The sequence below is a fragment of the Acanthopagrus latus genome, chromosome 22 (assembly GCF_904848185.1).
Source record: "Acanthopagrus latus isolate v.2019 chromosome 22, fAcaLat1.1, whole genome shotgun sequence".
Taxonomy (NCBI): Eukaryota; Metazoa; Chordata; class Actinopteri; order Spariformes; family Sparidae; genus Acanthopagrus; species Acanthopagrus latus.
The window spans coordinates 18,282,009-18,295,327 of NC_051060.1; the positions used below are offsets into that span (position 1 = coordinate 18,282,009).

At 42.9% G+C, this 13,319-nt stretch overlaps 1 protein-coding gene across 7 annotated transcripts in view; it reads right to left on the reverse strand.

Moving 5' to 3' along the window:
• si:ch73-217b7.1 (ensconsin) overlaps window positions 1-13,319 on the reverse strand; it is a 25,882-nt gene continuing 12,563 nt past the window's right edge. For 3 of the 7 annotated variants that reach the window (XM_037085905.1, XM_037085900.1, XM_037085907.1), the window contains exons 2-19: window positions 12,764-12,928; window positions 12,581-12,658; window positions 11,788-11,951; window positions 10,837-10,954; window positions 9,673-9,783; window positions 8,803-8,898; window positions 7,429-7,548; window positions 6,105-6,277; window positions 4,984-5,138; window positions 4,480-4,712; window positions 4,176-4,326; window positions 3,919-4,090; window positions 3,724-3,828; window positions 3,591-3,641; window positions 3,463-3,496; window positions 2,890-3,001; window positions 2,613-2,797; window positions 1-1,896 (exon numbers count right to left, since the gene is read on the reverse strand). In XM_037085905.1, the coding sequence (XP_036941800.1) occupies window positions 1,886-1,896; window positions 2,613-2,797; window positions 2,890-3,001; window positions 3,463-3,496; window positions 3,591-3,641; window positions 3,724-3,828; window positions 3,919-4,090; window positions 4,176-4,326; window positions 4,480-4,712; window positions 4,984-5,138; window positions 6,105-6,277; window positions 7,429-7,548; window positions 8,803-8,898; window positions 9,673-9,783; window positions 10,837-10,954; window positions 11,788-11,951; window positions 12,581-12,658; window positions 12,764-12,928 (2,234 nt within the window). In that variant the 3' untranslated portion in view covers window positions 1-1,885. The remainder of the gene's footprint in view (window positions 1,897-2,612; window positions 2,798-2,889; window positions 3,002-3,462; window positions 3,497-3,590; window positions 3,642-3,723; window positions 3,829-3,918; window positions 4,091-4,175; window positions 4,327-4,479; window positions 4,713-4,983; window positions 5,139-6,104; window positions 6,278-7,428; window positions 7,549-8,802; window positions 8,899-9,672; window positions 9,784-10,836; window positions 10,955-11,787; window positions 11,952-12,580; window positions 12,659-12,763; window positions 12,929-13,319) is intronic. The other 4 variants (XM_037085901.1, XM_037085902.1, XM_037085903.1 and 1 more) reach the window with 4 other exon arrangements.

Genomic DNA, 13,319 nt, shown 5'->3' on the forward strand with positions numbered 1-13,319 from the left:
TCAGTTCAAAAAGTTTTATTTACTTGCCAAACAGTACAGCTGCAACAGTTGTACAGTGTTTTCAGCTTTACAGTGGTTCAAAGATCTCATCCCACAGCCCCTCATCTGAAGTAAAGGGTTTGTTAGTTTCCAAAGCCTCGAGGTCAGTCTTAGTAAAATATATCGACTTTTAAACATAATTTATAGGATATCTATGTATAATGTCATTTACAAAGGGACTTTGCTTCCGTTAAAGCAATTTATTTGCGAGCAACGTCAAGTCACCGTGATGATGACAGCATGCTGTGTAGTACTGGCAAAGACCAGCACTACATAATCAAGACATGTAATCCTTCAGAGGTTTCTTTCCATCAGGGTCAACAAAGAGGAAACTAAGTGCAGCAGTTTCAAACCAAATGCTAAGGGAGCAGCGTTACTGAGAGAGAGGTGTAGTGTTTGGGTTCCAGTGTTTTACTTGAATCCCTCGTTTGTCTTTCTGTCATAAAAAGTGTTATAAAAAGTACAAACTGTTTGACAGTATAGCTCTTATATGATGATATAACAGACAAACATTTCATACTTTCAACATAAATCAAGAAAAGGAAGCCTCTGGAGATTTCGGGCGTGTGGCCAGAATGTCAAAGCTCATATGGGAATGTGTATCTTCATTGAGTACAAACAAGTCACCTCATTCTTCCTATGATGCGGTAAGGCAAAGGAACATCAAAATTAGCAGCATTTCTTCTTAAATCCTTCATCAAAAAAGAGCAAATTAATCCGATTATTTCAAAGCTAACATCACAAACTTAATTAACTTAATTGTTTACTTGGGCCAAAACAAAGGTTAACCTCTGACAAAAGGTGGCTGTGTCCTTCAAGACCGTACGATGCAGCATCGAGGGGGTAAACAATTGAGAGGAAAAAAGCAGGACTTAACGTCAAAGCAGATTTTCTTTTTTTCTTAATTTTAACAGAAAGCAAAGACAGGATGAGGACGAAAACAAAGAATCACATTTCATCTGTACAGCAATTAAATAGAACTAAACAAAAAATCAGTAGTTTTCACCCTAATTCTCAGTTTTTCTGAGAGAACAGTATTTTCATTTTCTCATTAACTTGAGCTCCAGGACGCCCCTGCCTCACCCCAGTAATAACCTATAGTCTTAAACACTGTAGACACAGCAAAAATATATTACACGACACTTTCCTGTAGGTTTAATACAACTTCATGCACTCCTACATCCCATTTCTTCTCTAATGTTTCAATAGAAACATGAGAATTAGGAGGTTCCAGTCAAAGAGAGCAAACTGCGTTAATGAAACCCTGTAATTCAAAGCCTGTTGAGCGAGTTCCAGTTTTAACGCCACTGATTTTGTCAGTCTGATTACAGTGTGTTCTACAGCGACAGGGGAAAAAAAAAACTCTTCAAGTATCACGGCTGAAGACTTTACAGCTGATCTCAGTTTACATTATTATTAGTCTCTCATTCTCTCTCTTACACACACAAACACACATACACACATCTCAAGAGATTCACATGATGGAACAGGTGCTCAATGGCCTCCTGTGACTTCAGGACATTCGCTTCAGAATGAGGGGTAGTTTGGGGCTGTACAGAGAACATTAGGACCAAGTGTGATCATGGTCAGAGACAGAGAGGCACGTCTCCCCACACAGTTTGTAGGGGGACAGGAACTTCTCTCTGGAGATGCTTTTAAGGAGATCTTTGGAGGAGACACCATCTTTGGGAAGTGGCCGCGGTGCGCTTCTGTAGCATGACAAAGTAAGTAAAACCTCTGGCTGTGACGCAGCGAGTCCTTCCTTTGTACAGCTCTGTGCTACCTCTCTCTGACCATCTCACTTCCTGTCTCTCTGGGCGTGGAATCATCTCGGTCGAACAGGGCATCAGGCAACATCTAAAACACATGGACAACATAGATTAGTGGCAGTTGCTATGAAGGTTAAGGTCCATTAAAAAACACCTCTAGCTCTACTCTGTAATATACAAATAACAAATCATGCTCAGCTAACTATGAGTTGTGACTAACGCCTTGTTTCCATACAGTTTTGTTTGTTTTGATTAGTGCCAAATGTTTGTGTTCACCTGCTCTGATACTGAATATTGTTGTAATATTAAACCCTGACTGGTATTCTCAGTTGCTCAGGACAATCTGACAAACATCATAAATGTAAATTCAAATGTAAATGAAGCCAACTGCCCATTCAGCTCACAATGAGGGTACAGTGTGTGAAGCTCAGAGGAAGAAGAGAGGATGGATGGTTAAGCACTGAACTTCCATAAAAAATGGTCAAAAGGAATGTAGCACAGGTCAAGATATCCTCTTTTTGAGTGTGACTAAAAAAGCTTAAAAAACATTTAATCCTACATTTCCCATAATGCTACAATAGGGTTCACACCAAAAGCTGAACACAATGAGCAAGGGTCAAGTTAATTAATTAATCATCGTACAGAACAGGCTTGCCCTTTTGTGCTACTCTCAAAATTATTTAATTAGACATAAATTAATGTGTAATAAACACTAACTCCCCTATAATTACATCTAGAGAATAAAGTGATGCTGATGACATATGAAATAAGTTGAGGCAAAGCAAAAAGAGGATGCTTATTGACCTGGACCCTGTTGGGCTGATATGTCCTCTATTCCACTGAGAGGCTTTAGGAGACCGTTCTCTCTGAAGGCTACAACAGGAACTCTCTCCTCTTCCTCTTGATGCTGTGCCTCCTCCTCTCCCTCAGGAGGAGTCAGCCTGGAATGTGAAGGCAGTTCGATCACCTCTTCAAACTCCCCGTTCTCCCTGAGAATGGAGGATGGAAAGGAACATGTGTTAAATTCTGCTCTCAGTGCAGTCATGGACAACATTAGTGTGAGGATTTACATGACATTTACCTCTGGTCAGGATGGCTCAGCTCTGAGGTGTTGGGGTTCGGGTTGGAGTCAGGCTGGCGACCGTTACTACTGTGCGTCGGTGATGCGGTCACTGCAGATGGACTCGGAGCTGCTGATGATGATGAGAGAAAACCAACACATCAGTCAGAAACAGCCTCGTGTAAATGACTACAGGGGTTACGATTTAAAGTGACAGCTCACCCGAAAATTAAACAAAACTTTTTTTTATTATTCATCCACCTAGATTGTTTTGGTGTGAGATGCGAGTTTTTAAGATAGCGGCCGTAGAGATGTCGGCTGGTGCAACAGTAATGTCTTTCCAGAAATCACGCCCCAGTTACTCTAAGATAACCCACAGACCTTGTTGTGAGCAGTTTCACGTAGGAACTATTATTTTTCTCCATGTGAACATTAATTGCCTCCTTACTTGGCTGTTATCTCGAAGTTACCCACTCCATGAGAAGTCGTACTCTTACTTCTATGCATTTATTATTTTGGGGTGAAATGTTTCTTTAAAGTACAAAATAAGAGCAAAACTTATACCTCTTGTGGTTACAAAAAGAGATAAGTTACCTGCACTGTCTCCATTCCTGTTTGGGACAACTTTCTAGAGATGGAGAAGAATAAACAGAGAATGAACACTCAGGAACAACATTGCTTCTTCGTGATTAGTCAGATACAATATTTCTCAGAGCCGTTACCTTCTCTGCTGTGTCTGAACGTCTTGTCCTCTTCATGATCTCCTCCAGACGCTGTTGGAAAACAAGATCTTTTACATGCACTGCGCCTGAGGGATATTAAGACAAATGACGTTTGTGTGAGAACATGCGTTACCTTTTTTCTCTCCAGGCGTTCGGCCTCCTCTTTCTGAAAGTGTTTCTCCCTCTCCTGCCTCAGTCGTTCCGCCTCCTCTTTCTGTCGAGACTCTTCCTCCTCTTTCTAATACACAAACACAAACACGGTTTCATATTGTGAGAACGACAGACTTCTTGGATGCCTCTGCAAGTTCACTGTTACACTCTCTCTGACCTGTTTCTGGAGTCTCTCTGCCTCTTCTCTCTCTCTCTGAAGTCTCTCTTCCTCCTCCTTCTTCTCCTCCTCCTCCTCCTTCGCTCTCCTCTCTTCTGCCAGGCGCTGAGCCTCCTCCTCTCTCTTTGCTCGCTCCTCGGCCTTCCGGCGAGCCATCTCCTCCTTCGCTAACCTGTACAGTCAAAGATGCAGATATTATTCATCTCCTTGCACTCTAACAGATCACATTCATATTTACTGCAGCTCAGTCAACGTACCTCGCCTGCTCCTCCTGTTGCCTGCGCTCCTCTTCCTCTCTCTCTCTCTGCTCACGGGCCAGCCGGCGATTCTCAGCCAGGATTCGGCTCGCCTCCTCGGGATCTGTGGTGCCTGCTGAGGGCTTGTAGGCTGGGGGACTGCTTATATTCTCTAAAAAATATTACAATTTAAGTTATGAGCATATAATCTAGAAAACGATAGAAATAAATGTTTTCACCCAAATATTAAAAGCACTGCCAAGACAGAAAACATCTACGATTCACTACTGAACAGAAATTCAATCATGCTATTCAATTAACTGACCACTGGATGCTGTTGCTGGTATATGATCACTACTTGACTTGTTCTGCCCGAGCGGCTGAGGCCGAGGCTGAGGAGGACTGAGGACCTGCTCTTCCTCCTCCTCTCCTTGGGCTCTGGTGGGCTGGGGGATCTCGGGTGTGATCCTGAAAGGACGAAGATTTCCAGGGTCCTCTGCTCCCGGAGACTTAAGCAGCTTGGGGGTTGGGGGCCGCCCTGCTGACTTTTGTGGAGGCCTGTGTGCAGAAAGAAGAGCAGCAGTTGGCTTTACAAGTTACTAGTGTTTGGACAGTTTTCTTGGTGCCTAGGTTACTGATGCCATCCATTTTACCTTCATCCTAAAAGTTTTAAAATAAGCATAGCTTGAAAGAAAACCCTCACCCCAACATCACATTCATAGTAATGCTGCACAAAACCTTATAAAGCTTTAACACCATCTTGCTGCTTTCAATAATCCAGAACTACAACCTGTAAGACTATTTATGGGCCTCAGTTGTGTTCTCCTACCTGCCAGGAGAGGTCGCTGTCACTTTGCTGGTGGGGTTAGGGTTAGTCTTTTTGCCCAGTAAGGAGGAGCACTTTTTGGGAGGCAAAGTCAGAATGGGAGCCAATGGTAGAGACAGGTTGCTCCATGACTTCCTGACATGGTCACGGTCCTTGCTCTATTGGTGCAGGAAATGGCAGGAAACAAGAGATTAAAAATTATTACTCAAAATGGCCTGGAAGGAGTCAGCAGAATACTGTCCCTTATACTGTGTAATAATATAATAGTGCTTAAAAGAAGTGTGCTTAGCAACACAGAAAGTAATCAGGTGGTATAGATGTTGCCCAGACTCAGGTGTCGTACTGACAGCAGCAGACGATGATCAGTAACAGGATTTGAATGAGACAGCCTTCTTTTGGCTGTGCTTGACCTTTGGCATCAGGCCACGAGGCCAGCATGAAAAAATAAAACCTACCGTAACTGTCGACAGAACAATAAACCTTCTTTAAAGCATTTTACAAGACATTTATCATCCTCAAGGTGTAGAAATGATTGGTGTTTGACATGCCAAACCTTAACTCAAATCAACACTGGACCTAGACATTATGGCACATAAGTGCTACAACTGGTATATCACCGTTATGCTGGATTGGGTCCAGATTATGAATGTGTTTGTGTGCACGTATGCTCACCGCATGTGTGTCTGGGTCACTATGTGGGATGGAAAGTACAGAAGATGCCCTCCTTCTAAGACTTTAATGGTGTAAGCTGTGACACAGCAGCAACAGACAGATGGACAGAGAGGAAAATGGTGTGCGTGTGTGTGTGTGGGTGTGTGCGTGTGTGTGTGTGTGAGTGTGTGAAGAGAGAGAGAGAGAGCAGAGCCACACAGATACTCTTGATATATTGCGTGTGACTGATCTGGGACATTATCAGCTAGATAAATGAGAGGAAAAGGAGCAAAAAGCCATAATTAACTCACGAGTGTGAGCATTGTGAAACACCCCTAAACAAATGCATCATTGTTGTGTATGCACAGAGACTGATACTCTGTCATCTGTCAACATGGAGATCAGAAATATCAAAGCAGGGGGAAAAGAACAAAGAAGATTATTATAACAATCTCTAGAGGTTGATGACCCACCTGTATGGTGCCAGTGGTCTTCCTGCGGGCAGTCTTGGCAGAAGACGAGGCCGTCTCCCTGCTGAGGCTCCTGTCGTGGCTGCGGCAGTGAGGAAGCGGCTGAGCCTGCAGGGCCTTAAAGGACATGGAGCCCATGGGGTGGCAGGACACTGAGCGAGGACACACAGGCATGGCTACGGTGATGTACGAGGTGAGAGTTTGGAAGTGTTTTGAGGAAGGTACGGATCAGGGACAGTGTGAGGATTTATGGAATGTCAGCAAGGGTTTGATAAATGGGAGCACGTAGAGCGAGAGATCAGGAAGGAGAGGAAGGAATGAGGAGGAGGAGGAATTAATAAATGGAAGCCAAAGGTTTGGGAGGACCAGCAGAGAATTGTAAGGGATGAGAAGAAGCCGAGAAGAAACAGAGAAGAAGAGAGAGAAGACATTAGTGCTACTGACTGGAAGCACAGCTGCTAATATACTGCAAACATCACTTGGGAACTATCAGTCAAAGAAATTAGTGTTTTGTTTTTAATAGAGGAATTTAGTAGTGTTGATTGGCCAGGTTAGAGAGTAAAATGTGACAACAAAGCCAGGATGTAATATGGAAAACATTCCGTTCACTTTCTGCTTTATTAAACCTAGGGGAGGGGGTTTGGCAAACCAGCCTCTAAAGAGTCCCAGTGTTGGAAGCATCTCTACTTTCCAAGATTTTGTCATTCAGTCAGAATAAACTACTAAATATAGATGCATTAAACGCAGACACTACATCGAGGAAGTGAGCATGCAGCAACATTCCCAAGCAAGTACACTGTAGACAAGAAAAACAAGATCAGTGTGCTGTGTGAGAGTCAATACGAGTGAGTTCTTGTGTATGTGAGCATAAGAGTGTGTAATTATTTAAAAAAAACACAGAAGAACAACAAACAGGCATAAATACACCAGAGTTGGTTTCATGCAAACACACAAAAACTAAATCTAAAGCCACTGTTGCCATGGTAACAATAGAGGGAGACAAGGAATGATATCAGCAGGGGAATATTTCCTGAACAGCTTACTTGTTTGTACCTTTGTGTATGCATGTGTCTGTGTGCGTGTGAGCTTTGAGTGCCTGATACAGGCTGGTGAAGGAAGTTTCAGACGGTGTAATGCTTTAAGTCTGGCCAAATCTGATTAACATCCAAACTGCTCTGGTCCAGAGACCAGAATATAAACTGCATTTATACTTTCAGCACCATGAGCTGTGATTCTTGGTTTGGTGTGCACTCTTTAAGCCCCTGTTTCACTCGCTGCTGACCACAGGAACCAGGAGGGTCTTCCATGTGGGATGTGTGTGTGTTACCTGTTTGCTCCCCAGACAGACTCATGGCGCTGCGGCTACGAGCCAAGTAGGAGTGTGTTGGCTGCTGCAGGCGGTTCACCACGTTGCTCTCCCATGGCGTCAGTGGAAGACGGCGCAGGCCTGGACACACACATGTAACATTTGAGCTTTGATAACGACTTAAACTAGTAACCACCCACTGATTAGCCTAATCAATCAGGCAAAGCAGATTAGAAATTATGTGCAAGCACTGTATACGTTACTTAGTCTTTTCCTCACACTGCTTTGCAGTGAAGGCAAGAGCCAGTGGTAACCATGCACAGGCTGCTATGTTACACCTCACACCTGCATGCACCAGTTTGTTAATTATAAGGGGAAGCAAACAGCCTGAAGTGACATGTAAACCAATAGCAAACAGAGGGAGGAGAGCAGTCATATGACCAGTGCAAAACAGCATCTGCATTTTGTAAAATGGTCTCAAGCATTACTTAAGCTTACTTACTTAAATCTGTGAATTAATCTGGAAAATAATACAAGAATGTTTTATGCAAGTTCAATTATTTGGCCATGCAGGGTCCTTGATAACTGGGTAGGGTTGTTGCACAACATTTGCAACTTATAAACCACAAGTTGATAAATTAATCTTCATGAAAACCTGATTTGCCACTTAAAAGAGACAAAGGACAATTTATCAGGCAAAACATGCAGCATTGCATTCTCTGATAATAATGTAACTACTATCAGAGCATGCAGAATAAAATAAATAATAAATAAAGCTAGGGGCAAAGACACAACTGGGCTGGAAACTGCATAAAGGAGCCTGGATTTCTCATCTACACTACCTTGTTTTCAAGCAATAATTAAATGGTTTGTGTCTGATGTTTCTCAGTGTCTGTCTAACATGAGTAAAACTTGGCACATGGGTAGAATTTATATCTATAATTATGCTTTCGTCCAATTGTTAAAATGTGGGTGCTGATGCTGCAGCTGGGATAAAAACAGCACTACAGTGTTCCCACAAAAACAAAAAGATTATCTTCAGAGGATTAGAGAAAGGGGTCACGCTAGAGGGGGGAGAAAAAATCTTGATCCCTCTGATGAAACACAGAGGTGCATGAACATATACAGTATAGTGCATGCTATTAGCTGAGTGTGGACCCTGGAGTTGATTATCATTACTGTAAATAATGAAGATCATATATCTAAAGTCTTATTTCAGCCGTTAAATAAATGTCAACAAGGTTCAAAGCTACAAGGATACATTTGCAGTTGAAGTGAGAGAGGTTTATTTCACAATTTCTTTTTGAAATTCCTCAGCAGTTTCCAGCCCATGATCTCATAGTGTGCAACATAAAGTATGATAGACCAAACTGGAAATAATTCCCAGAAAAAAACCTGTGTTTTTGTGCTGGGGGGTCCTTCCTTGTTGTAGGCGGGGTTTAGACTGAGCTTTGCTAATGACAGGGGAGGAGGCTGTTCTCATCTGTAAGCCTGTCAGCAACATACGAACATCAGAGGATACGTGATCTTACTGTTAAAGTCGCACTTACGAATAGTTTGACACTCTGAGAATTAAGAGATATATTTACACGACTCATTTATTTGATGACTGAATATGAAGCTACAGCAGACAGTCTGTCAGCTTAGCATCAAGAAACAGCAAGCTTGGTACCGTCCAAAGATAACAAACTAACCCTACTAAGACTCACAAATTATGACATTACTTTGTCTTGTGTGGGTGAAGTGACGTCCTGGAGTCTTCACTGCCTAGCATCCTCAGGGTGACGTGGGTAAGATTCTCATAACACCGCCACTTGCCACTGATACACTTCTTGTTTGTGCAGATTAAAATGTGTTTGTCAGTGAGCTTTGTACATGCTGGTAGGCTTCCTTTCACACAGGCGGTCCAGCTGTTTCCAGTCTTTATGCTAAGCTAAGCTAACTGCTGGCTCTAGCTTCAAATTTACCATAGAAACATGCGAGTGGTAACAATCTTCTCGGCAAAAAAGGAAAGAAGTGTATTTCCCCAAATTCTGACCTGACTCTTTAAATGTATAATTCTATCTTTTCTCATTATTACTGCATCCTCAAATCTCAGTTAATAGTTAATTAGTTAATACAGTTAAAAGAAAACAACTACAAGTACCAACACTGCCAAGAGTCTATCTTACAACAAACACAAATGACAGAAGTTGCAGCCAAATGCTGACCATCAAAAATGTGTACTGTGTCTTGATATTTGTGTGTATTGATCATTTTCATTACCTCGGTCCGGTGAGTGCAGGAGTGTGGCTGAGGATGAGGAGAGGCGTTTGGTAATAACAGGGTCTGTGTGTTTGGATAAATTCATTGTGGACACTGACCGTCTGTCAGAATCTAGAAACAAAGAAGAAATGTGGTAAAAGCAAATTAATGGTTATATAAAAGACAGAGGACTAGGGAAGATGGAGAGAGAGAGAGCTGTATCCAGCACTCTCTTTGAAGGTTCACTCTAGTCTATTTTGGTTAAATGTGGTTAGATGTGGAAAAACTACCAACATGTAGCTAAAGGGGGAAAATATTAGAGAATGAGTTAGTGCTAAATGGATCTTAAGTTGTCTAAAAAAATGAAGCTAAAATGGTTTGAATGAATGATCCAGTGTCTTGGGATACACGTTCAAGTTACAAACTGGATTGCTACATGCAAATAAAACAACAAACACTAACCACGCCATTCACACTGGCCTACATTTACACTAATGCCCGTGAGCTAAGACGGTGTTGTACAGTTACAGTGCTAGAGCCAGCGGTCTAACGCTGGCTGGCTAACTGACTCAGTGCTATAATATTCACATTGGGAGGTCATTCCGTATCTGCGGTAGAAACTGAAAGCACTCTGCATGTGCTCCAGTCCAGCAAGGTCGAGTGGATAGAGGAAAGCCGACTCGACAAAACCTGGACCAGGAGGGGAGAGGACAATGACAGAGAAACAAAGAGCCGAGAGGAGATAGAGGGAGATCCCAGAGCGAGGGTAAGAGAGAGGGAAAGTGAGAGATGGTGACAGTAAGGGAGAGAGAGAGAGAGAGAGAGAGAGAGAGAGAGAGAGAGAGAGAGAGAGGCAGATCAGGGTGTGAGTTAGCAGTAACAACAGCTGGCAGGGGATCTGAAAAGTTCAAATACAAACATGGCAGAACAATACTGACACGCAGAGGCAGGCAGACATATTTACACAAGAGACATCTCCCCGATGTCTGACATCGGGGAGACAAAAGTATTCAATGAACCTTAAAACACTCAAGAGGAATAGTAGCACTGCAATACGAGGAAACATCAATGGCGAGACTGGAAGGCAAGAAAATGTGTCTCAATAATTTGTAATAATAACACAAGTGAGAGTGTTGTGAGTCACTGCCGTGATCGTGTATAGGTGTGTGTGATGTGTAAAAGTACCGGCTGGTGTGCTGGGAGTGTTTGTGTGCAGTGCCCCTCCCCAAGACCATCGGTTGGGCTTCTGTCTAGTTCTCTGGCTCCTCTCCAACGTCCGCCGAATCACCGCCTCGTGACGAGCCTTCAGTCACAAAAACAACAATGACAATATCATCACAAAATCAGCATTAACTCAACAACCTCATATGCAAAAGCAGAGCTGCAAGACAGGTATTTGTTGCTTCAATGGACACCAGTTGCACACAAGTACACAGAAGATAAAATCTAAATTGTGATTATGCAACCTGCTCAAAATGAAAGTGAAATCCTTGAGCTTAACTCAGACTTGTCCCTAAAATTAATAACACCCAGGAAGGGATGACATTGTTTAAGCTGTTGCAATTTGTGTACTAGACACTATAGTTTTATGAATTATTGTTCTTTTATTACACATTTTCATCAAGAGCACAACAGTGAGATTTAATAAGAAATACTGTTTGTTTAGGGGTGTGATTCCTTGATTGACTGAGGCCTCAGCCCCCAAAATCAGCTACAGTGATTGCCATATGCTCTTTTCATCTAATTTCCAACCGTAACTTTAAGTCTTTATCACAACTTGTATTTCATACTGTAGCTTTGATAACTTCTGAAATCAAGCCCAAATGAAAGCTTTAATACACCCTGTCAGAAATCCACAGGTGACATCATAACACAGACAGTACCTCCATGTTTTTCTATATCAGACTGTAATATGGGGTTATGAGTAAAAACTAGGAATAAGTGTGCAGATAGGAGTGGGAGAAAGTTCAAAGTCCAACTCACTAAAGAGGAAAGGGGCACAGGGCGTATCAATGGTTCACTAGAAACAGCCTGTTCATGAGGATGAGAAATATGTTGCACACAAAGGGTTTGCATGCATGTGTGTTTGTAACAAGATCATAATCATGGGTGTGCACATGGCCGTGTGTGTCACACCTTGTCTTCCTCCATTTTCTGCCGTCGTTTCTCCTCCACGGCAGCCCGTCTCTTGTCCTCCTTAACCCTCTGCTCCTCCAGCTTTCTCTTCTTCTCCTCAAGTTGCTTCTCATAGTGCTGCCTGGCTCGCTCCTCACGCGCCTGCCACTGGGCCTCCTTGATGGCTGATGCACGCACATACACACAAACACAATCAAGAATAATAACGCCTTGACGCACGTGCATTTGTGTTTTCACATGCTCAAGCACACAAACATAATCATACGCTAAAACATATACCGCATGGATACAGACACAGGCTTATAGCAGCAGTGTGATGGGTCAGCTGTAGATCATGTGACTCGGCTTTAGCTCTCAACACAACTAAATCCCTCAGACCCTCAGCTGGGGCCAGTGGTTTGACCACTGTACTATACAGTGAACATGAACGCACGTCAGCGACAAATACATACAAACACAAACAGGCCACAACTTTACTAAAGCCCATTTGTTGCTGTATGTCATTCAAACCCTCCCACAAAAACACACATTCAAAACATTAGCCTCCCTAAACCCCGTGCCATGGCCTGACCTATTATGTAACATTGGTGCTATGGCAACTGGGGGTGCCTGGCTTCGGCCTAGACTTTATGTAACAACCAGTGAAACGGGCACTTCACCACAGCTACCAACCAAGCTCAGTCATGATATGTTGCGGGAAAGACAAAAAAGTAAGTGAGGGATGCTTTTAAAGCCTTCTGTGCACTAATTTATGTTCTACTCTCTGTCACAGACACAGTTAAAGAATACACACCATTCTGTTTCTCACGCTCCCCGCGACGTTCACGGGCTAACCTCTGTCTCTCGTCAATCTTGTTGAAGAGCAACGAGTCTGCAACACAAACAAGTGTTAAACAGCAGGATAAGACTGAAGACGACAGAAGGTGTCCTTTATAATGTCTTTGTATAACTTTTTCCGATTGCCAGTGTGACTTACCTGTCTTGTTGGGAGCATTGTTACTTGGGCTGCTGGTGGTGCGAGTCGGTGTGGGGGTGGGGGTGGAGGTCACGGTGGGGGTGTAGGTCTGCCCGGAGCCCGCCGAGCTAGGGCGGGTGGCTGAAGACGCTCTGCCATCCTCCGATCTATACTGGGAGTAAGACGCTAGAAAGAAAAACAAACAAGTGTCAACGGTAAAATGACCACCAAGAAACCGAAAGAGAGACAAGAGAGAAACACGAAGAGAATTGTACAGAAAGCTTCAATGTTCTAATGAGTTCTCATCCAAAAATACATTCATAATCTTCCACAGCTCAAACTGGCAATGGCAAGAGACAACATTTTTTGCTTTACCTTATTACACATGGTTAAATAACACCATCCACATATAGATTGGTTTGATATAAAAATCACTTTTGCTGTGCTATTCGGCCTGCCACTGGGCTCGATGTTTCCTGGGAAAATGAGGGTTGTCTTACAATCAAAGTCTGTCATTGTGCAACCGAAACAGCAAGAGGATTTATTTTCTCCATCCCATGTAACGGTGGAACAACTC